We start from the raw sequence: 21,831 nt of genomic DNA on the forward strand, positions 1-21,831 counted from the left end.
CCCCCCCGCAGCCCCCCCACCCCGGATCCCCCCAGACCCCCCCAGATCCCCTCCCGGATCCCACTGGATCCCCCCCGCAGCCCCCCCACCCCGGATCCCCCAGACCCCCCCAGATCCCCTCCCGAATCCCCCTGGATCCCCCCCGCAGCCCCCCCACCCCGGATCCCCCAGACCCCTCTCGGATGCCCCTAGAACCCCCCCACCAGATTCCCCCCGGATCCCCCCCCGCAGCCCCCCCACCCCGGATCCCCCAGACCCCCCCCAGATCCCCTCCCGGATCCCCCTGGATCCCCCCCGCAGCCCCCCCACCCCGGATCCCCCCAGACCCCCCCAGATCCCCTCCCGGATCCCCCTGGATCCCCCCCCGCAGCCCCCCCACCCCGGATCCCCCAGACCCCCCCAGATCCCCTCCCGAATCCCCCTGGATCCCCCCCGCAGCCCCCCCACCCCGGATCCCCCAGACCCCTCTCGGATGCCCCTAGAACCCCCCCACCAGATTCCCCCCGGATCCCCCCCCGCAGCCCCCCCACCCCGGATCCCCCAGACCCCCCCCAGATCCCCTCCCGGATCCCCCTGGATCCCCCCCGCAGCCCCCCCACCCCGGATCCCCCAGACCCCCCCCAGATCCCCTCCCGGATCCCCCTGGATCCCCCCCGCAGCCCCCCCACCCCGGATCCCCCAGACCCCCCCCAGATCCCCTCCCGGATCCCCCTGGATCCCCCCCGCAGCCCCCCCACCCCGGATCCCCCAGACCCCCCCCAGATCCCCTCCCGGATCCCCCTGGATCCCCCCCGCAGCCCCCCCACCCCGGATCCCCCAGACCCCCCCCAGACCCCCCCCCAGATTCCCCCCGGATCCCCCCCCGCAGCCCCTCCCACCCCGGATCCCCCCAGGTTCCCCCCCCCCGCAGACCCCTCCGCTCCCACGCCCCGCCCACTCCCCCATCGCCAGCCCCGCCCCCGCCCCGGCCCCGCCCCCCGGTGCCCCCTCCCGCGCGCGCGCCGGGCAGCCAGGCAGCACTACTCGATCGCGGGGAAGGCAGAGGCGTGCGTGGGCGTGGCCGGCTGGCACGGGCCGGCCGGAACCCATCGATGCTCTCGGCGGTTGGCTGGGCTCCCTGCGCACGGCGCGCGCCAGCAGGCGGCCTGCGCGCGCGGCCGGCGGCGGCGTGGGCGCAGGCGGCCCGGCCGGCGGCGCATGCGCTGTGGCCGCCCGAGGCCGTCTCGGCGCATGCGCGCGGCGCGGCGCTCCCTTTTCGCCCCCCTCGTTGGAGCCGCCATGGCGCCTGTGGTGAGTGTCCGCCGCCGGCGGGCGGCCCGCCGCCCCCCAGCCGGGCTCCCGCCGCCGGTCCCAGCCCTGCCCTCTCCTCTCGGCCCAGGCCCTCTCCCCCAGCCCCCTCGCCTAGGCCCCGGCCCTCTCCCCCCCCCCCCAGCCCCCTCGCCTAGGCCCCGGCCCTCTCCCCCCCCCCCAGCCCCCTCCCCTGGGCCCCGGCCCTCTCCCCCCCCCCAGCCCCCTCCCCTGAGCCCCGGCCCTCTCCCCCCCCCCAGCCCTCTCCCCCCCCCCCAGCCCCCTCCCCTGAGCCCCGGCCCTCTCCCTGAGCCCCGGCCCTCTCCCCCCCCCAGCCCCCTCCCCTGAGCCCCGGCCCTCTCCCCCCCCCAGCCCTCTCCCCCCCCCAGCCCCCTCCCCTGAGCCCCGGCCCTCTCCCCCCCCCAGCCCCCTCCCCTGAGCCCCGGCCCTCTCCCTGAGCCCCGGCCCTCTCCCCCCCCCCCAGCCCCCTCCCCTGATCCCCTGGCCCTCTCCCCCCCCCAGCCCCCTCCCCTGAGCCCCGGCCCTCTCCCCCCCCCAGCCCCCTCCCCTGAGCCCCGGCCCTCTCCCCCCCCCAGCCCCCTCCCCTGAGCCCCGGCCCTCTCCCTGAGCCCCGGCCCTCTCCCCCCCCCCCCAGCCCCCTCCCCTGAGCCCCGGCCCTCTCCCCCCAGTCCCCTCCCCTGATCCCCTGACCCTCTCCCTCTGGCTCCCTCCTCTGGGCCCTGGCCCTTTCCCCCGACCCTCTCCCCCAGCCCCTTTCTCTGGGCCCCTATCCTTCTTTTCCGGCCTTCTCCCCTGGACTCCTGCCCTCTTCCCCTGGCCCTCTCACCTAGGCTCCTGCCCTCCCCCCCAGCCCCCTGCTCCCTCCCCCCAGGCTCCTCCTCTGGGCTCTGACCCTCTCCCCTGGCCTTCTCCCCACTTTCTTCTCCCACCTGCCCTTTCCCCCCGGTCCCCTCCCCTGAGCTGGTGTGGGTCCCAGCTGCCAGAGCCTGTCCCTCACAGCTCTCTCTTTCCCTGCGCCGCAGAAGAAACCTGCGGCGAAAGGCGGCAAAAAAAAGAAGCAGGTGCTGAAGTTCACCCTGGACTGCACCCACCCTGTGGAGGATGGCATCATGGACGCCGCCAACTTTGTGAGTGCCGGGGTCACGCTGCCAGCGGGTGCTGCCCCGGGGCCTCCCTGCTGCCACGCTGCCCTTCGGGGATCTTCCGGAGCAGGGCCCTGGAAGGGCTGCTGCCATCTGCTCCTGAAAGCCTTCTGGGGAGCAAGGCCCCAGAAGCTCCTGCTGCAAATCCTGGTTTTCCAGCCACCCTCGCCGTTTCCTCTCCTTGCCAGCGTGGGCTGTGCAGTCTAAAGCAAAGCCTAGCGAGTGTTTGCACCACTGAGCAATGCTTTTAAAGGAAATGGAGTCTGCTGTGCTGGAGGCTACTGGGAGCTGGTGCCTCCGGGCTGACCCTGAGAGCTGGCAGAGGGCTGCTCGTGACAAGCAGGCATATCTTATCTTGCACTAAGATTCACATGTTACTTGTACCTCTTTGAAACTTTAGCTCTATTGGGGGGGTAATAGGATCCCTCTTGTACCTTAAAAACTATTCACTTAAAAAGCTTAAATTATCCTCAGTAGCTTGAACTAAGCATTGCTACATGAGCGAAATATGCAGAACTCTGACTTTTTTTTTTTTTTGCGTTATAAGGCTCCTAGCAGGCTGAAAATAGTACCTGTATGTTCTTTGTCATGATCAAAAGAAAAAAAGGCTACCCTTTTGCTGCAGCCCTCAACTCAAGGTTACAAGAACTTACCTGCGCATGCGTGTTACGGGGAGGAGGGGAGAAGGAACTGAGATAGATCCTAACTCTGGTTAGAAAGTGCCTCTGTGTCTGATCTGAACTTTATTCCTTTGTGTAAAAGGAAAGCCTGTCCTTGGATTGATAGATTTAAGTTGACAAGCAGAAATGTTGCTTGGAAAGTAAACTTGTCTCTTATTCCACACGTGCATTTTCTTTAAGAGACAGCTGTTCCAAGTACTATTCATATCTCATTGCAACATCTAAATAGGCTGTTTAGCAAACGGCATAGTTATGTAAATAAGAGTATTATTATTTTGTAAACAATTTGTAGTTAGTTAATTTTCTTTACCTGCTGAACAATATCTAGTATTTATAACTTAGACAGCTAGTTTTCTTTTAAGCTTTAAGAAACAGCATGTGAGGACAGCAATAAGTTCCATAATTCTCTCTGACAGATATCTTATGAAGCTGTGTTTGTATACAAGGAGAATAGGTTTGAAACAAAAGGTTCGGGGTAACACTTTTCTGAGAATCACAAAATAACCTGTATTTTGACTGTCATCTCAAAAAGCAGAAAATATTAGTGACATAAGAAAACAACTTAGTTCTTTCACAGTTGGGAAAGTCACTTATGTGCAGGTCTGAATGGGCCAGTTTGAGCCAGCAGGAGTAGTCATGCAACGTATTTGTGGGATCAAAACCTACCTACCTGCTTTCCTCTGCTTGTCATTGCTGTGTGACTATCTCTCTTTCCTACTTCTAACCGAAAAGTCAAAATGGTCAGTGCAAACGAGCTGCAAAACCCCTCGGTCCTTTGGAGCTGTCAGCCCTGGCTAACCAGTCGCACTCTTCCCTTGCAGGAGCAGTTCTTGCAGGAAAGAATCAAGGTTAATGGCAAAGCTGGTAACTTGGGTGGGGGTGTGGTGACCATCGAGAGGAGCAAGAGCAAGATCACTGTTACTTCAGAGGTTCCGTTTTCAAAGAGGTAAGGACACGGGGCACCCGCAGGCGATTCGGACAGGGCAGGCTGGCAGCGCAGCCTGTTTCTCTGGAGCGCTGCTGCAGTCCTCCGCTAGCAGCGGGGTGAATCACCGTCACGTGGCATGCTTCAGTGTTTGTGTGAAGTTGCAGGCAGCTGCTCAGGATGTTGCCCCTCATGGCAGTAGTGGCTGCTGACATCAGGTAGCCCTGTTCTTGCAGTCTCAGCAACGGATCTGTGGTGTTAAAACGGTGCCCTTGATGTCAGACTTGGCTCTGGCTGTTAGGAGGGTGTTGTGAAAGGTGCGCTGGGATGTCTGCTGTTTATCTGGTCTTTTCTTTGGATACAAAGACTTCTGGGCCGCTGTTTATGATAGCCGGTGAAGCTAGCTACACGAGTGCTCCCCCGCCTGCTTTTTGATGACACGCGTTGCTAGAAGGTAGTTCATTTTCTCCAAGTTGTGGTGCTTGGTAAGAATAAGCTTCTAAGACAGCATCTTTCAATACTAGTTCCCAGGGCCACAAGACAGGAAGCTCTTCCGTAAAATCCTAATGCATGGGGAAACACTGGAGCTAATGAAAAGATGTCTTGGCACATAAGTTGTACCAAGTCCTGCTGACTTCAAAGTATACTGCTTGAGAAATGGGACATGGTGACTATTTGTTTCTAAGTGATCTTTAAGAAGGGTACGTGGTTGAAAATCTTTCTTGGAAGGCAAGCTGAGTTGAAAAGCAGTGGAGGATCTACCCCTCCTGCAAAGATGCCAAATGTGGAATTTTAGAGACTGATAAACAGCCAAACTCTTCCACTACTGTAGTGTTACCTTTATCCTGCTGGACTTCTGCCATTTGCCCAGTTCTTATGTTTGCCTAATATCTCTGCCCTTGATTTGGCTTTGATGAATTCAGTTTTATGCTGTAGATTACTTTCCTGTAAAATTGTTTACATCTCCAAATCTAAATCACAGCTAGCTCCTCTGGAGAGTAAATGCAGGTTATCTGTTTTTTATCAAATCAAGCATTTTTTGGTTTTGATTTATGTGTATTAAGTGAGGCTAAAGGTGGGTTTTACAATGATGTCTTCGATCAGTATTATGAATAAAAAAGTCTATTGGGCATTGCTACATAAATCATGCAGCCAAAATGAATTGGCAAAGCCACGTCATGTTTTTAGTTTAAAAAAAAAAAAAAATCCTGACTCTAGCTTGCAATATATTTCCCTTAAAAATCATGCTTAAAAAGCAGCCTGACCATTTTGGCATTCAGTAGTTATTCTGTTTAACCTGGTCTGCTGGGTTCAGTGACTTGACTGTGTTCGCAGCATTATCCTCCACTGCAGCTGCTTGGCACTCTTAGATGCGGACTTCTGTTCCGGCTCATGTCAGAGGATATGTGTCTTGGAGTTTTTAAGGAATTAAGAGATGTGCGTCTGCCATTTCTTAATGAACTGATGCTTTTCTTCAGCTTTTGTTGTTGCTGGGACTTATGTACCCGCTAGTAGTTTAGTCTTCACGTGCCAAAGTTTGAGGTTTTAGGTTTGAATCATAATCGAGTAACGACCGCTGTGTGTTGGGAATCAGTTGCTAATATCGGCCCTACTAAAGTAGGGAAAGATAAGTTTGTTCTGCATGTTCCTGTTTTCCCAGTCAGCTGTCTGCAATCTTTCTAAAAAGAAAGGTTAGGTTAAGAGAACTCTGAATACTTGTGAACTATACCAAAACCTAAATGTTTTGGCCAAACATTCAACAGAATTTGGCCCACCTTCTGTGGGCAAGAGGTTTGAGCACTCTCAAATTATCCCCCCGCCTCAGTTCTGGGATTGCAAACTACACTTGAAAGTCTGTAACTTGCTGTCTTACATAGATTGCATAAATATATTGATATACACTTTCTCCAGATTACTTTTCAGCAGTGGCGACTGCAAGCATGGCAGCTGGAGATGTAAAATGATGGAAAGTGTAAACGGCACACATTGGCACCAGCTGGGTTTGCTTGCTTGCAATCCCGCAGCCTCCGATTGCCACGCTTGGGAAGCGTAAGCGCTTTGGCCCGAGCGGTTCTCTTTGCATCGGTGTGGGATCTGGCACGCTCCGGGCAGTGCTGTGGAAAGCGCGCAAGGAGGTGAAAGATGGCCAGCTACTATACTATCCTGGCGGTGTTAGCGCCGCGTTGACCTGGGGCTTATTTGGTGCTGTGGAAACGCAGTTGGTGCCTCGCTCTGTTTGCATAGTAGCAAGCTTGGCCTCGGAGGGTGAAGAGGGAACGCAGCTCCCTAGCCTTGGGTCTCGGGTGCTGGTGGTACCTCCGGCAAGGGGCAACGTGTAGCTGACAGTGCTGTTCCCGAGCACCAGCGTCTCCTGGCCGACGCCGCTCTGGGATGCGTCGCTCCGCTGTTGGAGGAAGTTGTCCTGGGTGGGGCCTGCGCGGTTTAGCCTGTGGTGTCCGATGTTGGGAATTGTTCTCGGTGCACGTGGGATTCGGCTTGTGTGCCCTTCCCGTGCGAGCTGGAGCTGAAGAGGAGCGTCTTCAGAAAGGGCTTATGAAGCGCTGCTAGACGAAAACGTGGAAGCACTTTGAACCCACGCGCTTCCTTTGCGCTTCGGCGAGCGAGGCGCGCTCGTGCCACCCGGATCGCCGGCCCCTTCCCGGGCCGGGAGCGGGGAGAGGCCGCGGGGCTGGGCGGCGGGGCGCGGGCGGCGAGCTCCGCGCGGCTGAGCGCCCCTCTCCTCTTGCAGGTACCTCAAGTACCTCACCAAGAAGTACCTGAAGAAGAACAACCTGCGCGACTGGCTGCGCGTGGTGGCCAACAGCAAGGAGAGCTACGAGCTGCGGTACTTCCAGATCAACCAGGACGAGGAGGAGGAGGAGGAGGAGGATTAGACGCTCGCGCCGACCTCGACATATTTTGTACAATACGTTTCGCTGAATAAAATGTGGGAGGAATTGTTAACCGGGCCGTCTTTGGCGACGCCGCGCCGCGCCGCACGGCCGCGCGCGACACCGCGCCGCACGGCCGCGCGCGACACCGCGCCGCGCCGCACGGCCGCGCGCGACACCCCCCCCCCACCGCGGGCGGGCGGGCGCGCGCGGGGGGCGGGGCGGGCGCCATCTTGGTGCCGAGCTGCCGCAGCCCGGCGGGCCCGGGCCGGCGCTCCCCGCCGCCCGGCATGCGGGGGCCGGCGGCCGGCGACGAGCTCCCGGGCGACCTGGACAACGAGGAGGACGTCTCGGGTACGGGGGGGGGGGGGGCGGCGCGGGCGGGCAGGCGGGCCCGTCCCCCCCGGGGCTCGGGGGGTGGAGGGCCCCCGGCGCGGCCCCCTCTGCGGGAGGCTCAGGCCGTCGGCCCGGGCGCCGGCGGCTGCTCGGGGCCGGGGGGTGGGAGCGTGGGCGGCTTCCCTCGGTCTGCGGCCGTCGGAGGATAGCGCGCCTGCGAAAGCCGTCGCGGTCGCTGCCTCTCCTCCCCGTTTCTCGCTTCAGCTGCCGACGGTTTCTACGTGGAGGGTTAACTGTCAGCAAATGGACTGTGGTAATCGCTCTTCGGGCAGAGGTACTGAATGTTTGGCCGAGTGGCGTATTTTTGCCCACAGATTACCAGACGCCCTTCCAGTGGATGCCATCGTTTCTTTAGGTTAAGGGAAATAAAGCAAACCCAAAGGGAAGTACAAAGTCTGCGCTGCAGAGAGCTTTTTCTCCTCCTTGGCTCCGCTTGGTTTCTGTTGGGCTCTACTTCTGTTGTGCCTAATTAGTGCATTTGTAGTACCTTTAACTTGCTCCTGTGTTTACGTTGCTGTTCCATGAAGAGGCCTCCAGCAAGGGGGTGTTTTAGCGAGAGGAGCAGGTAGGAGCACTTGAACTCGCTTGAGCCATTTCCTTTGGCTTTGACAAATTGTCTCAATAGTCAAAGTCAGAGGTGGGAAGCTTGCAAATTCTTTCTCTGAATTGCCACTGCATCCTTCTTCATGGGGTTTAAGGCCCTCCCTTTTCCCCCAAAAGACAATTTTTCTTGTCTTTCTGAGGACAGTTGTGGGTAAAATGCAGCTTTTCAAAGATCCTTCTGCATGTGACCTATAGGCTGAGAACTCTGTTCTGGTGCTGCTTAGGGCAGATGAGACTGGTCCCGTGAGAGGTGGCGAAGGTGTGCTCCTAGCGCTGCGGGGCTCCCTCCGTTCCTAACGCGCTCCGCTGAGATGGAGCTTAGGTGCTTGTCTTGGCGGAGCCTACGCTGCTGTCGTTTGAGGATGAAAAAGAAGTCTGTCTGGTCTTATGAGACTGGACTGTTATTACCATATAAGTTTAGAGATTTTGAAAGTAAATGAAAAAATCAAATACTGAGCTAGATTTTAAGGAAATGCAATGATTTGGCGAAATACCAGGACTCATTAGTCATGGTATTGCATTTGGGGAGATGATGATGACGGGAAAAGAAAAGTGTGAGCCTGGCTTCTCTGCGCTGGCAGGGAGCGGCAGAGAGATGAGGTGCAGGGCCAGGTCCCTGAACTAGCTGCGCTCTGCGGCATGCAGCTGGGTCCCCGGCAGTCCAGCAGCGGGAGCCACCAGCTGCTGAGTGTGCATGATCCCTGAGCATGGAGCCACGGCAGACCTCCAGTGAACCGCAGCGTTGCCCCTTCTTCCATGCGAGGCTTCATCTTCGCTCTGCATATGGTATACGGAGGGAGGAGGTCACTGGCGGAGAGGCTGCCTACCTCTCTCTCATTTGCCTTTAATTGAATCAGTTTTAATGGGCTCTGTTTGGAAATCTAAAAGATAAAAAGCCTAATGCTTCCTAATTACCTACCAACCAAAATCAATAATAGCAGGCAGCACATTAGGGCGTCTTGATGCCCCTGTCTCAGCAGAGGGAAGTTCCCCCACCTCAGAAGCGTGGGCTCGTGGCTTCAAAGCACGAGCCAGACCGTGAGGGGTTCTGTGAGGCTGGTCACTGGGGAGAAGAACAGACTGCCTTTTGCTCTGGCCTGCGTGTGTGTGAAATCCATCTGAGTAAGTTGTGCCTTTCCTCCTCAGAAGAAGATGATGGGGTCCTGGAAGGACTGGATGAGTTTTACCCAGAAGAACAAGTCGCTGTGCAGAAAAAAAAGAAATCCAAGAAGCTGAAAGACAGCAAGGCTTCCAAAATCAAGAGGAGGAAGAAAGAGGTAATGCTGCATGCTCTAAAATGAGGCTGAGGGTTTCCCGTTAGGCTTGACATAGGGGCAGACTGCTCAGGAGAGCCATAGTAGCTGTTTGCAAGCATTGCGCAGAGGTCTGTGGCTGAAAAAGGCTAGGCGTTTATAAGGATGCAACAGGTGGATGTGAGACACCTCATCGTAGCTCGTTCTCTGGATGTCTGGGTACTCCCCTGACCCTGGCAGAACGTTGAGAGCCAGGGCTTGAGCAGCTCTTGCCCAATTCTGATGCTCTGTTGTTGTCGCTTCTGTGCTTTGTTTTCCTCACAGTACGTACAGGATAGTGGCTCATGCGTGGAGAGAAGAGTCTATAATGTAAGTGTGAGGATGTTAATGCCCTGTTACAAGCAGGCGCTCTCAGGCATGAGCTATGCAGCCAGTCTGAGGAGATAGATGTTGTCTCCAAAAGATGTTGTCTCTGACCTTGGAATAGCACTGTCTGAAACTGGCTGTCAGGTGTGGATCAAGACACTTTAACTTATATGGGAAGAGCTGAAAACTCTCTTGTTTTCTCTTTATCTCCCTGAGATCTTCTCACGTGATATGGGGAAACTGGGAAGATGTGCCTGCAAATCCTTTTCTAAAGATACTTGTCACTTGATCCTACCTGGGTGGCTTAGGATTTTAATTCTGCAGAAGTAGCATCCACAATTTCTTGTGTGCTGTTTGCTCTTTGTTTCAAATAACTATTACAGCAGAAAGATCCTGTTTTAGCTTTACGTTTTTGTTTCTGAAATGGTGGAGATTTTTAATTTGTCAAATGCGTTGCCCAAAAAAAGAAACAAACGGTGTGGAAATTTCCACTGTGCAACACATCAAAGCGGCGCTTAGCCTTCATTCCACTTAGGCAGCCTTAATCTGAACCCATCTTTCCAGCCAGCTTGGTCAAGGGTGAGGAAGCTCACCCTGGAAATGGGTATGGTAAAGGTTTGTTCGCTCCAGGAAATACGTCTTATTAGTAATTTCTAGGTGTTAGATAGGGAAGAAATGGCAGTTGTTCCTTTCTGAAGGGATGCAGCTGCAAGGCCCCTCCGGGGAGGTGCTTGGTGGGAGGAGGCAAGCATGCCCCTCCAAGATGCCTCCAAGGTTACTGGCTGTGGGCAATGCTTCCGATAAGGCATGTGGGGAAGCGCGTGGCGTGCGAGGAGGGGGATTGCTCCAGGAACGTCTCCTGCGGAACGCTTTGTGTGTCAGGAGCAGCAGACTGGGCATGTTTGTGCTTTTCAGAGAGACTCTTGGGCTTCGACTCCCTTTGCAGGGTGTGCTTCGAAATGGTTGCAGAGCTGGGTGCTGATGTGGGCAAAGTACTGGTACAATTCTCAGTCCATTAAGTTGTTGGAGAGGCCTGAGGGTGCATTTCAGGAGGACAGCAGACAGTTACTCTTCTTCCCCAATGACCACTTGCAGGACAGTTATGTTTTAGTGCTTCTCCTGTATGTTTGTACCCTTCAGTGCTGTGCCAGGAATACAGACTGCCACCAAATTTGACATTGATATGACAGTGACATAATGAGAGACAAGGAGAGGACATCTGCGTTCTAAGCCTTCCTCTTTCTAGTCGCCGGCATTTTGAGATCTGTTCTTTCTAATATGTCTCCTTTAATGCTCAAAATTTGTGTGATAAATATTACTGACAGTCCTTAATCTTGTGAGGGGTATGTGAATAATCTTGCTCTCCCCGTTCTAAATTCCTTATCCCACACTTTACACGTTGGATGTTGAGTTGGCAGTTAGACCTTATAAACGGACTGAATTGCAAGCATGAGGAAGCTCTCTCCTGGCGTCTTCACTGTAGAGATTTGAAAGAAATAGAGCCAGTAGGAGATGTGCAGGCAGGTGTTTTGTTTTGTTTGCAAAACAGCCTTTTGTGTTGATGAACTTGGGACTCCTAGTATCCCATCTGCTCACATCGGGTAGTGATAATGCTACGCCCTCTTCTCCTTACCAGCACAGTGTTCAGTCTGTAGTGCATATATTATTATATGGCATGATAACATCCTTACCTGTTTGTTGAAGGTCTCTTGCCAGGGTTGCGCAGACTGCAGTGCAGGACCTCCTTTACAGTTGTCTCTGGTGGTAGACAGTAAGCCTTCCTGGCACACACTGTGTCAATGTCATCTACAGCTCACGTCTCTTGACAGAAATAGATACCAACACATTGGAAGTGTGACCAGTGCAGGGGTTGCAGGTTTCTCTGGAGATAAGTGTTAGCTTCGCTTGTCCAGGGCATTTTATAAGCAAGATAGAGAGTAGAGACTTTTCAGGGTTTTGCATGTGGAAGGACTTTTGGCTTCTTTAAGAGTGCAAAGACAAGGTGTCGTGTCACTGAGTCCCGTATCGCTTGGATGGTCCGTTTGCCTTCGCCTGCTTTTAACCCTAGGGCTCTCCTGCACATCTCGGCTCAGATGGCTGGGTGGCTGTCCTGCCCTAGGCACTGCTGCCTCTCTGTCACCAGCTGCTGCTGCGTGCTGTGTGGAGGCCTGATTGCGCCTCTCAGTAGGGGGGTACGAGGCACCTTTACTTTTGCCTCTGCCTGGCTAAGGGACGTGGCACTTGTTTGTGCAAGCCAAGCTTGTCCACGTAGGCTGCCGGGCTCGCAGACCCGCTGCGGCTGCACTCTGTAGGTGCCAGCCGCTATTGGGTGCCCATGGGGCAGGTTAGGGTAGCACATTAAAATGCTTTTTCTACTGATGGGAGCATAATGAGCTGCTTATTTAAAGAAAGCTGTTTCAATCCTACACTTTATTGTCTGACAGTCTTTGAGTAGAAGTGACAGCCCACAGGAAGCTTTTTTTTTTCTTTCCTCATGGTCATGGTAATGTTTTTCTCTTTCTGCGGATATCTCACAAAGCTGTCTCGGGTCGTCTGAGGAAGTGCATCTTCCATTGGTGGAATTATTTTTTAATGCAGCTTTTCTGTGGGAGGGGAAATAAAATAAAAACCTATGCTATTTTTACCTCAGATAATTTTCTTTTAATGTTACCCTGCCTGAAGCTAAGGGAGTGACACATGCAGCTTGTGCAGCGTCTGACTACTTGATTATTGGGGGAGGGGAGAAAATAATTTGATGAGCATCAAATTTTTTTTTTGGTAATTAATGCCTTGTGCGGTCAGTGTCAATGAAACTGGGTTCTGCCTGCGTTGGAGACTGATCGATCTTTTGTCTAAGCCAGTGGAAAGTTAGTGCTGTAGCTGTCGGTAGGCAGTGAGCTGGGTTTCTAGCCAGCACCAGAGCTGCATTTTGGGAGGAGGAGAGAACAGTTAGGGAGGAGATGCTTGAGCTGGCCTTTGTTCTCATAAGCTCCTTCTCAGAGTTCTGTGGAGTAAATGGACTTCACCCTTTTTAAAAGAAGGGGATTTTGGGAATTAACTGTGAGTCTGTGATGTACTGCCAGTGCCTAGAACCATGGCTTCTGCACTCTGAAATCCCCGTGTGTTTGTCGTTAGAGCACTGTAGCAGGAGTGCTGCCACGTTGTGGTTTTATGGGAATTCATTTTTATCAGCTGCCTTGCAACTCAGCCACACGTTTGTGGCAGTACTCACTGAAGCTCTGGTGCTAGAAATGGTGCTGCAAATCTGGAGAAAAATCTACATAAAATAGGCAGCCTGCAGTTTGAACCTGAGCATATGTAGATGAAGGTCCTCATCAGACAAGGAGGCAGAGAGAGAGGGGAAATTTCAACCTGTACTGCAGTAGTTACCATGGTAACCAATTATTCAGTGTTAAATTATAACTGTTTATAACACTGGTGAAAGGCTCATTTTTTTCTGAAGCAAGAAGGGCTAGAAATCAGTAATGGCTGCTGAACAAAAATGCCCCTCCATAGTAAGAGCAGTTGATTTTGTGTATTAAAATAAATCAAAGTTCATGCAGCTGTGATGTTAGGCTAGTTGGGAGTTCCCCCGTACGCGGAAGGAGACAGAGATGAGATGACTTGGCAGGTAAAGGGTGCAGCAGGTTGGCTGTCACGGGGTAGGGTGGTTCTTTCAAGCAGCACGGCTAGAAGATTAAAGTAAAATGGCCTCGTGCAGAGCAGAACTCCCGGGGACTGTGGTTGCCGTTAAACGCAGTGGGGCCGCTTCTCTGTTCAGGGAAGCGTGCGGCCCCGGCGGGGCCAGCCCAAGAGCAGGCGGGTGGCTGCCGCGGGCGACGCGAGGAGCCCCGGGCCGGCGGGCGCTGGCCGCGGTGCTGACCGGGGCGCTGGCCGCGGTGCTGACCGGGGCGCTGGCCGCGGTGCTGACCGGGGCGCTGGCCGCGGTGCTGACCGGGCGCCTCGAGCCGCACCCCCCGCCTCCTTTCACAGCCTCTCTCGGGACCCGAGTCCTCCACCCAGCAGGCGGAGGTTTTCAGCAGGGTAATAGTGTGTTTGCTGCCAGAGTTGTGCAGCAGGTCACAGTCTCTCTCTCAGAAATGAACCTAAACTCTGCCCCGCCAATCTCTGCTCCAGCTCTGCTGTGCTTGATATAGCCACCTAAGTCTGGTCCCTTCTGACTGTGGGGAAGCAGACCACGTCTGTCAGCCATCCAGCAGGGCCCTGGCATTGCTGAAGGGGCTGGCTTACCTTGCTGCAGAAGATGCAACTCTTCTGGAGGGAGCTGTGTCTGACCAAGAGGGGTTTTCTGTGGCTGCCTGCCTCTGAAAGGGAAGAGCTGTGAGAATTAGGAATTTGAGGAACCTTGACTGATTCACTTTTGAGCCTTATTCTGCTCTCATGCCCCTTTCAAGACTCTGTATGACCGCTAGGACTAAGACTATTTTGATTATGTGACAGCTGAATTTTTCCTGTCGTCACACGGTGCTGCTACAGCACGTAGTGCCCAGCTGACAGAAAAATGAAACGGCAACCAAGCCATACTCTAGCAAAGTATCTTGTCTGGTAAGCTGAAAGAAATGCATATGGTTAAAGATGTCTTCTTTTTCTTTCCTCTATTTTTTATCTGTTCACACTGCATATAAGACTGCTACTTTATTCATGTAAAGCCATAAGCAAACCCACAACAGAACATCAAAAGTTGCTATGTGTTATGCCAGTCTGAAATGTTGTCCACCTGAAAATTTAGGATCTTTTAGCAGAGCAATTAGCTGCTTCTCAGAGGAGCTGCTGTTTTGTTTACTATACAGCTGCTTTTAATATATACGTTCACTTACTACTCTTGGCTTGCTGTCTCTGGCTTTTTGATTTTACACCCCACTCATCAGAATGGTGTGTGAGTGCTATGGTCTTATAGCATCTGGGCACCTTTAAAGAAGCACATTACCATATGGAGGCAGAAGAGGCCTCCATTTGCATGACCGTGGCAAAACATGGCTTCTCTTGTCCCCCTCGATGCACAGGCTATAGCCCAAGTCACGAGGCAAAAGCTTAAGGGGTCGATTACACATGGTATAGGTAAGCTTTTCTGAAAGGTAATTTCATCTATTTTGCATTACCTTCTCCTTATTTTGTTTTTCTGGTGATTCCTGGGGCCTAGAATACCCTACGTGATCAGATGTGTTTGCAGTGCTCCTGGAATGGAGAGACGGAATGTCTCCCTGTAAAAAAGAATATCTCAATTTTACAGGTGGAGACTTGAGGCACAAGGCCGAACAGAGATTGCAGAACTTCCCTGAAGCAACAGTTCCCGTTAAAACAAAGATTTCTTTCTGTGTGTCCTCAATGGTCAGTTGCTTCTCACAGCTTCAAAATCTGCTTTTTTTATGCTGGGTCACCTCCTACCACCTCCAATGGAACAGCAGGAATTTTCTAGAGGGAGTGGTTGAATTTGGCTGGTGACAGCAGTTTGGCTCTGGCTGTCTGAGAAGGTTTGTTTGAGGGGAGCTGAGGAAGGGCAGGCCTTGCTCTTTCTCCATCATCCTTTTCTGTTTTAGGGGAGCAATGATGAAATATCAGACAATGAAGAGGAGATAGAGGAGAAGTCGGAGAGTGAAGGAAGTGACTATTCTCCCAACAAAAAGAAGAAGAAAAAACTGAAAGAAAAGAAAGAGAAAAAGCCAAAACGGAAAAAGAAAGATGAAGAGGAGGATGATAATGAGGATGGAGGTTTAAAGGTACCAAAGATTCATTTACCCAGAGCTGGTGCTAGAGAATGGGAATCTCGGAGCATGGCTAGATCCTTGCCAGTGCTGGAGTTACCACATTCAGTGAGACCCCCCAAGAGAGCTGAGTTGTGTTTTCTGGCCATTCGTGGCTGCACTTAAAAATAAGTTGCATTTGTTTAAACCACGGCAGCGTGAGCAAAGTGCTAACTAGTGGGCTCACCAATTTAGTTACTTGTTGATGTGCGCTCACAAGTCCTAACTCGGCCTTTTCTGGTGATTTAAGCCAGTGTGTTTTGCATTGTGCGGGCATGGGCTGAGATCCCAGGCACTGTACATGTTGAATAATCTGGCAAACAGTAACTTCTTAAACTGAGGCAACTTAATTGCTCGGATTGTCTGCCCACATCTTTTGAATAACAGAGATTCATCATATCTGTTCTCTGAACATGAGAACAGATAGCGGCAGATCGGTTCCATGCAGCTTGTTGTCAGAAAAGGTGGACTGATGGTTTCCTGAGAAGCTTTTCCTGGGTTTGATGAGGAAGAGCTTACGGTTGTAAACTCTCATCCGTGTTTGCATTCTGTGATTTGATCTTTCAGGCTGTGGAACGTTGTTGCTTCCATGTGCTCCAAGAGCTGCATGGTGGACTCAGCGTGCTGCTGCACTAGTTTCAATGTGGCTGGGCTGGAAATGAAAATTATGTTTGGCGGATTTTGAGATTTCAAAATCCTAACTAATTTACAGTTAGAGGAAAAAGTAGAAAAAAAAGAAATATACAATGTTATCAAAACTTGCAGAAAATGAAAGATCAAGCAGTTGTGCACAAAAGAATTCAAGAGGGAAGTGTTAATATTCTGCAATCTCCCCTTTCACACAGCTTTTTCCTTTACAAAATGTGGAGGTTTGAGACTTCCCTGACCACCTTCATTCTGGCCATATTGCCTGATTTTCTGTCAGTGCTGATCTCGGGAGACATTTAGTATACAGTTGCTATTGAAAGTAATGGTTTATTTGTTTAATTCAATTTATTTAAAGCAAACAGAGAAGCAACTGTAACAACACTGATGTGGAGGTGGATTTTATTTTATAAACAATGAGGTATCTGTAATTCCAGCAGAAACCCAGCCAGGGAAGGTATCTCCTAAGGGGGTCGCAAGCACAGACTTGCCTTTTTACTGGCAAATCAAATGCTGTATTTCCCTGTTTTTATTTTATGTGCAGACAGAAATTGTGTTTCTTGGAGATAGGAAACTCACAAAGGCTTTGCACTGTATTTCACGGCTAGGGAAACATTTGGAAGGTGCCACGTTCATTTGCTTCTTGGTAGCGTATGAAGCATTAGTTTACTAAGCCCTTGTGCATGCTCTGTCTTTGAAATTGCAGAAACAAATCCCATGTGTTGCTGCTTAGGGAGAACATTTGGTACAGAGTATACAATGGATATAGCCTTGCACTGCTCATTTGGAGAGCCTCAGTCATTTGCGTTAATAATGTCTCTTTGTAAATCTATAGGAGCCCAAGAGCTCAGCCCAGCTAATGGAAGAATGGGGCCTGGATGATGTAGATTACATTTTCTCAGAAGAAGACTATCATACTCTGACTAATTACAAGGCTTTCAGTCAGTTTCTCAGGTAGGAAACTAAGGTCTGGCTGGGGACCTGTGTAGTGTTTGAGATTTGGTCATTGCTCAGTCAAGGTGGTAAAGCTATAAAGGAAATTCTGCTGGTCCCCTGAAAGCTTATGACGTGGCAATGTCAACTGTGGACCTGGTGTGGGGAGCTACCCTCAGATGCAGCAGGCTGTTGTACAGGGAATTCTGCTCGCAAGGGTAGTTTCCTCCCCAAAAGGTGCCTTCTGGTCCTGGGGTGAGTGCTAGCATCCGTGGCATGATTCCTGGGCACTTCCGCACTGGACATATGAGACAGTGACCTACCTGCGCTGCTGCTATGGTACTAATAACTGCCTCTGGCTCTAATGAACTCTCTGTACTACTTTATAGCTGATACTCTAATGCATCATGAGCTCCTTGCTGCTTCTCCCTGTGTGACTAGAAGCAGTATTCAGGACCCAGTTTTATTTGTAGGATTGACTAGAAAACAGCAGAAATGTTTCTCTTTCCTCTCCCGCTCCCCAAAATCCTACTTTTTATTTGCATTTATTTGAAAAGTTTCTTTGAAAAAAATGAGTAACGATAGCAATTTTTTGATTTGTACTGTGATCCATTCAAAACCTAACAGGTATTTCAGGGAAAAAACAGTCTCTGAGGAAAGTTTCAGTGTTTCTCCTTTTGTAATTTTTTTTCAAAGAACGTTCTGGTTTCTGCTGATTTTTCATTGCAGCTGGTACCAACGGACTGCACCAACCTGCTGCTAAGAGGCAGGTTGAATCACTGATTCATTTACTGAGCTGCAGTACCTCTCTACAGCATGTGATGAGCAGGAACAGGCATGCAGCAAAGGGGTTCTGTGAATTCATGATTTTCCCTCTCCCCTACCCTTCAGGCCTCTAATTGCCAAGAAGAACCCCAAGATCCCTATGTCCAAGATGATGACTGTGCTTGGCGCCAAATGGCGGGAGTTCAGTGCCAACAACCCGTTCAAGGGCAGCTCGGCAGCAGCAGCAGCAGCGGCAGTTGCTGCAGCTGTGGAGACTGTCACTATTGCCCCCCCACTCGCTGCCAGCCCGACACAGTCTGCCTTGCCCGCTGTCATCAGGAAAGCTAAGACCAAGGAGGGCAAAGGTAAGTGCCAAGCAAGAGTAGGCTGAGTGGTGGCAGGCACCACTCACCTGCAATATCCTCTCCATCTGCTGTGCTCTGCTGGGCCTGCAAAGCTAGACGTGTCTTTAGGCTAGCAAAGATGGCACAGCATCTCCAGGCCGGAGACGTGGTTCAGCAAAATGCGTTAGCAAGGCCAGGGCTGAGGTATACTGGCAAGCAGGTGTGGTCTGTCCAAATGAATATGCACCATTTGGCAGTGCAGCCTGGTGGTTCTCCTCTAAGATGGTGAGGAGTTGATTGGCTGAAAGGCACTCCCAGTAAGGCTGCAGTCCTTTTTCAAAAAGGATTCAATTTCCTGGCAGTTGGGTGCCAGGTGATTTTCTTCAAAGAAATGAGGATTCGCAAGAAATGAGATAAACATCTAAATCTGCAGTGGCTCCTATGGAAATAGTCTTATTTGTATTGAAATGAGTCTCTTACTAAACACGTTTCCTTTTTCCTGACAGATTCTTGATGTTTTCCCCATATTTAGAAGGGGCTGTACGAATCACTGTAGAAGCTGGCCAGTAGTGGGAAAGGGAGGGATCTCCTTTTGTTTGCACTGTCTCTCTCCTCAGGAAGGTTTCTGTTCCAATTATGCAGTCATCAGTTCCTGATGCCTCAAGAGGTTTTGAACAAGCAGCTCAGAGCTGGCAGTTAACCAAGAGCGCAGCTTGCAGCAGCCTTCCCGCTTTATGGGCTTAGTGCAGCGTTTCTGCCTTTCCTTGGCGGCCACTGGGACGAGAGAGCTGTCTTCTCTCCCCTTTGCAGACCCCTAGGAGGCTAATTCTGTGGTATTTACAGCCCTGTGGGCTGTGAGCTGCAGTCCCTTTTCTGGGCAGATCCATTTCTCCCAAGACAAGCTGCCCCCCAGACTCTCAGTTCTTTTCAAGCACTGGCTCTGGGCTTGCAGCACTGGCCTTTTGCCCCAAAGGATGTGCTCTGTGGCCAGTGCTAGCCACCTTCCTGCTCTGTGCGGTCCCCACGGCTTTCTCGCCCTTCATGTGAACTCCGCAATTGGGATGCAGGGTGATTCTGAGGACAGCTGAGTACCAAACAAGTCTTCTGTTTCTTCAGGTCCAGGTGTGCGGAAGAAAATCAAGGGCTCCAAAGACGGGAAGAAAAAGGGGAAGGGGAAAAAGATGTCAGGCTTGAAGTTCCGGTTTGGAGGAATCCCCAACAAAAGGAAAAAGAGCTCCTCTGTAAGTGTGCACTGCCTCTTTCCGCACAGAGTGTTGGGGTTGCGGGTGTGTGACAGGAAAATGACAAAACAAGCCCTCTTCCCCTAGAAATCTCCCCCATATATGCAAATGCATGTTTCTTCAGCGGGATTGGACTCTGCCTGCCAATTCGTTTATTCCTCTTGCAGTGACATCCACCTACTAGAGAGAATGAGTATCACAAATCTCTGCACTGCCTGTGTCCTCCAGCCTTGGTGGTACATCTTTCCCTCGTTGGCCCCCTGCGTTGTGGGGCATCTCATCCAAGGGAGGTGTTAAGTCACTTTTGGCTGAGGAATTGCTGTGGTCACCTTGGAGGAAAGCTACCGTAAAGAAACTTTATAGCCTTGTTCATGCTGCTCAGTGAGACGCCAGTCTCTCTTCAGCGCATTTGTTCCATTCCTTTGATGGAGAACAGTTCTGAAGACGCCATGTCTGGGCACGTTTTCTACTAAAATCATATAATCATTTTTACTTCCAGTGATGAGTTCAGTAATGCCATCATTTCAGATTTCATTTGCAAAAGAATTCTTTAGGGTTTGCACTCCAGCTGAACTGTGCGTCAAAAAGAGTTCTCAAATGCTTTAATTATATTACCATAGCCTGCCTACTAGCATCTGTGATTCTGCAGCATAATCCTGGGATACCACACCAGGTAAGTAAGCGCACGGCAAAGGAGTGCTACTGCAATTTGCAGGCTGTGCATTTGTCAGCGTGTGAATATCGGATATATGCAGAGCATTTCAAAAAAGAGTAAATCTTATAAATGTTCAATAAAGATGGAACTCCTGTAGGTCTTGATAATATTGATTGAAATCCCATTAATTCAGCCCTATTGGAATTCACTAACTCTCTAGATCTATTTTACTAGCATAACCTATTTGTAAATTATTTTGTGCGTCAGAGGTTGAGGTGAAAAGAGCTATTTGAGACAGTCATTCACTGCTGCTTTTTTCTATCACATGTCACAGAAAATTTATCGTATGTCTCTAGATGGACTCGAGATTTGTGCATTTGCATTTCTGAGAGTTATTAAGAGCTTGGACTTGCTCCTGCAGTTGGAGTGCTAAGCACACAATTAATATGCAAATCAGGGATTTGTATGTGCAAGTCGGGTCTCCAGAATAAGAAATCAGACATATTCTTATGTTTTGATACCGCATAGTACTTGGCATGTTTAACTCTTTCAAGTGATGAAGAAGATGAAGCACGAATGCCTGTGTGCACAGACAGTCTAACACAAACTGAAGCGGGTGCCTTGAGAGAAAGAGAGCAAAGTTCTGCCAAGCAGCAGAGAAGTGGGGACCCTTACTGCATGAGAGTGGCATAAGGCAGTTGTCCCTGCTTGTGTGTCTGTCTTGGGTATCTGTGTGCACACATTTGCACCCAAAATGGCATCACTGCAGTGGGGGGCTCTTGTGGGGATGGCAGAGGGCCTTGGAGCGCTGAGCCCTGAGCATTGCGCGACAGAGTGTTTCAGACATGTAATCCCCCCCCCCCCCCCCCCCCCACTGTGCCACAGAATTGCAGCGGCCAGAGCTGTGCTGGAGGGGAAATAGTAAAACGAAGGCAAAGCACTGTGTTCTCCCTCTTGCCTTGGCCTGTCACTGTGCAGCATGGAAACAGTGGCCTAATCCTGAGGGGCTGCCGACACGGGCCAGGCTGGGCAGATCCTCAGGAGCTGACGTGCCATGCAGAGGGCTCGTGCAGCTAGTATGGTGTCATGCAGCTGGCTGATGGCTTGTGCTTTGAGAGAGGCTGAGCCTTTCCGCAAGGGCCTGGCCAGCTGTGCGATATGATATCTCTGTGCTAGCAAGGATGACAGACTGCAGGGGAAACCCAGGGCCCACCTCTTGTCAAATAAGCAGAGCAGGGACTTGACATACAGATTCACACATTTTAAATGTGCTCTGAGATTTGCTCAGTGATTGCACTGTGATGGTGCTGCTGAATTGGGCTAGCTGCCTCTTTGCTGTGCTGAGCAATGCAAAATAATTGTCTTCAGATTTTAGTTCTAGTCCACACCTATGCTGATTGATTGCAAGACTGGGATATTGATCTGATACAGGAGATTTACCTGCTTCCTAACACTTCATGGCATATTATGACCCCTGTCATTCAGTGCCAGGGGTGTGATATCACTGCCAGCATCCCTGATGCACCAGCTAATCAATTCACCTGGAAACCATGCAGTGTTTCTCTTGAATGTGCCCTGAGGAGCTCGGCCACTGGTTGATGATCCCATGCGGTTTTCTGCAGGTTGTTGTTGGTGCTTCGCTCACTTTGACTGTGTGTGGTTTGATTTTTTTTTTTTTTTCCCCCCTCCCCCTCCCTCTGCAGAGTGAAGAGGAAGAACGGGAAGAATCTGACTTTGACAGTGCCAGCATCAACAGCTCCTCAGTGCGCTCTGAATGCTCGGCAGGCCTAGGGAAGAGAGGAAAGAGGAGGAGAAAGAAAAAGAGGAGTAGGCCATTCCTTTATACTCTGTTCCTGTTCTGTTTGGATTTCCCTCTGCCGATGCGTGTTTTCATGGTCTTTGCAGATCCAAGCAGTGCCTGA

At 51.6% G+C, this 21,831-nt stretch overlaps 2 protein-coding genes across 17 annotated transcripts in view; both read left to right on the forward strand.

The window, feature by feature from the left end:
• Positions 1–1,151: 1,151 nt before the first annotated feature.
• On the forward strand, positions 1,152–7,019 carry RPL22 (ribosomal protein L22). Its single transcript, XM_068915626.1, has 4 exons — positions 1,152–1,290; positions 2,331–2,435; positions 3,952–4,076; positions 6,805–7,019. The coding sequence occupies exons 1-4, from the start codon at positions 1,198–1,200 to the stop codon at positions 6,947–6,949; spliced, it is 468 nt and encodes a 155-aa protein (XP_068771727.1). The 5' UTR covers positions 1,152–1,197; the 3' UTR covers positions 6,950–7,019.
• Positions 7,020–7,171: 152 nt separating this feature from the next.
• CHD5 (chromodomain helicase DNA binding protein 5) overlaps positions 7,172–21,831 on the forward strand; it is a 48,225-nt gene continuing 33,565 nt past the window's right edge. For 14 of the 16 annotated variants that reach the window (XR_011135710.1, XR_011135708.1, XM_068915674.1 and 11 more), the window contains exons 1-7: positions 7,172–7,300; positions 9,092–9,222; positions 15,123–15,302; positions 16,807–16,925; positions 17,796–18,034; positions 19,130–19,254; positions 21,613–21,736. Coding sequence is in view for 13 of the 16 variants with exons in the window: in XM_068915674.1 (XP_068771775.1) it covers positions 7,237–7,300; positions 9,092–9,222; positions 15,123–15,302; positions 16,807–16,925; positions 17,796–18,034; positions 19,130–19,254; positions 21,613–21,736 (982 nt within the window). In the remaining 3 variants the exon portion in view is untranslated. Of the gene's footprint in view, positions 7,301–9,091; positions 9,223–15,122; positions 15,303–16,806; positions 16,926–17,795; positions 18,035–19,129; positions 19,255–19,444; positions 19,928–21,612; positions 21,737–21,831 lie in introns of those variants that run through there. The other 2 variants (XM_068915668.1, XM_068915679.1) reach the window with 2 other exon arrangements.

The sequence above is a fragment of the Struthio camelus genome, chromosome 21 (genome assembly GCF_040807025.1).
Source record: "Struthio camelus isolate bStrCam1 chromosome 21, bStrCam1.hap1, whole genome shotgun sequence".
In the NCBI taxonomy this organism is placed as follows: Eukaryota; Metazoa; Chordata; class Aves; order Struthioniformes; family Struthionidae; genus Struthio; species Struthio camelus.

Bases quoted from the DNA above. Each gene is read 5' to 3' on its own strand.
- RPL22 (XM_068915626.1), top strand. From the start codon at position 1,198: ATGCGCTGTGGCCGCCCGAGGCCGTCTCGGCGCATGCGCGCGGCGCGG. The intron at 1,291-2,330 runs GTGAGTGTCCGC...CCTGCGCCGCAG, and splicing joins GAGCCGCCATGGCGCCTGTG to AAGAAACCTGCGGCGAAAGG. The intron at 4,077-6,804 runs GTAAGGACACGG...CTCCTCTTGCAG, and splicing joins GAGGTTCCGTTTTCAAAGAG to GTACCTCAAGTACCTCACCA.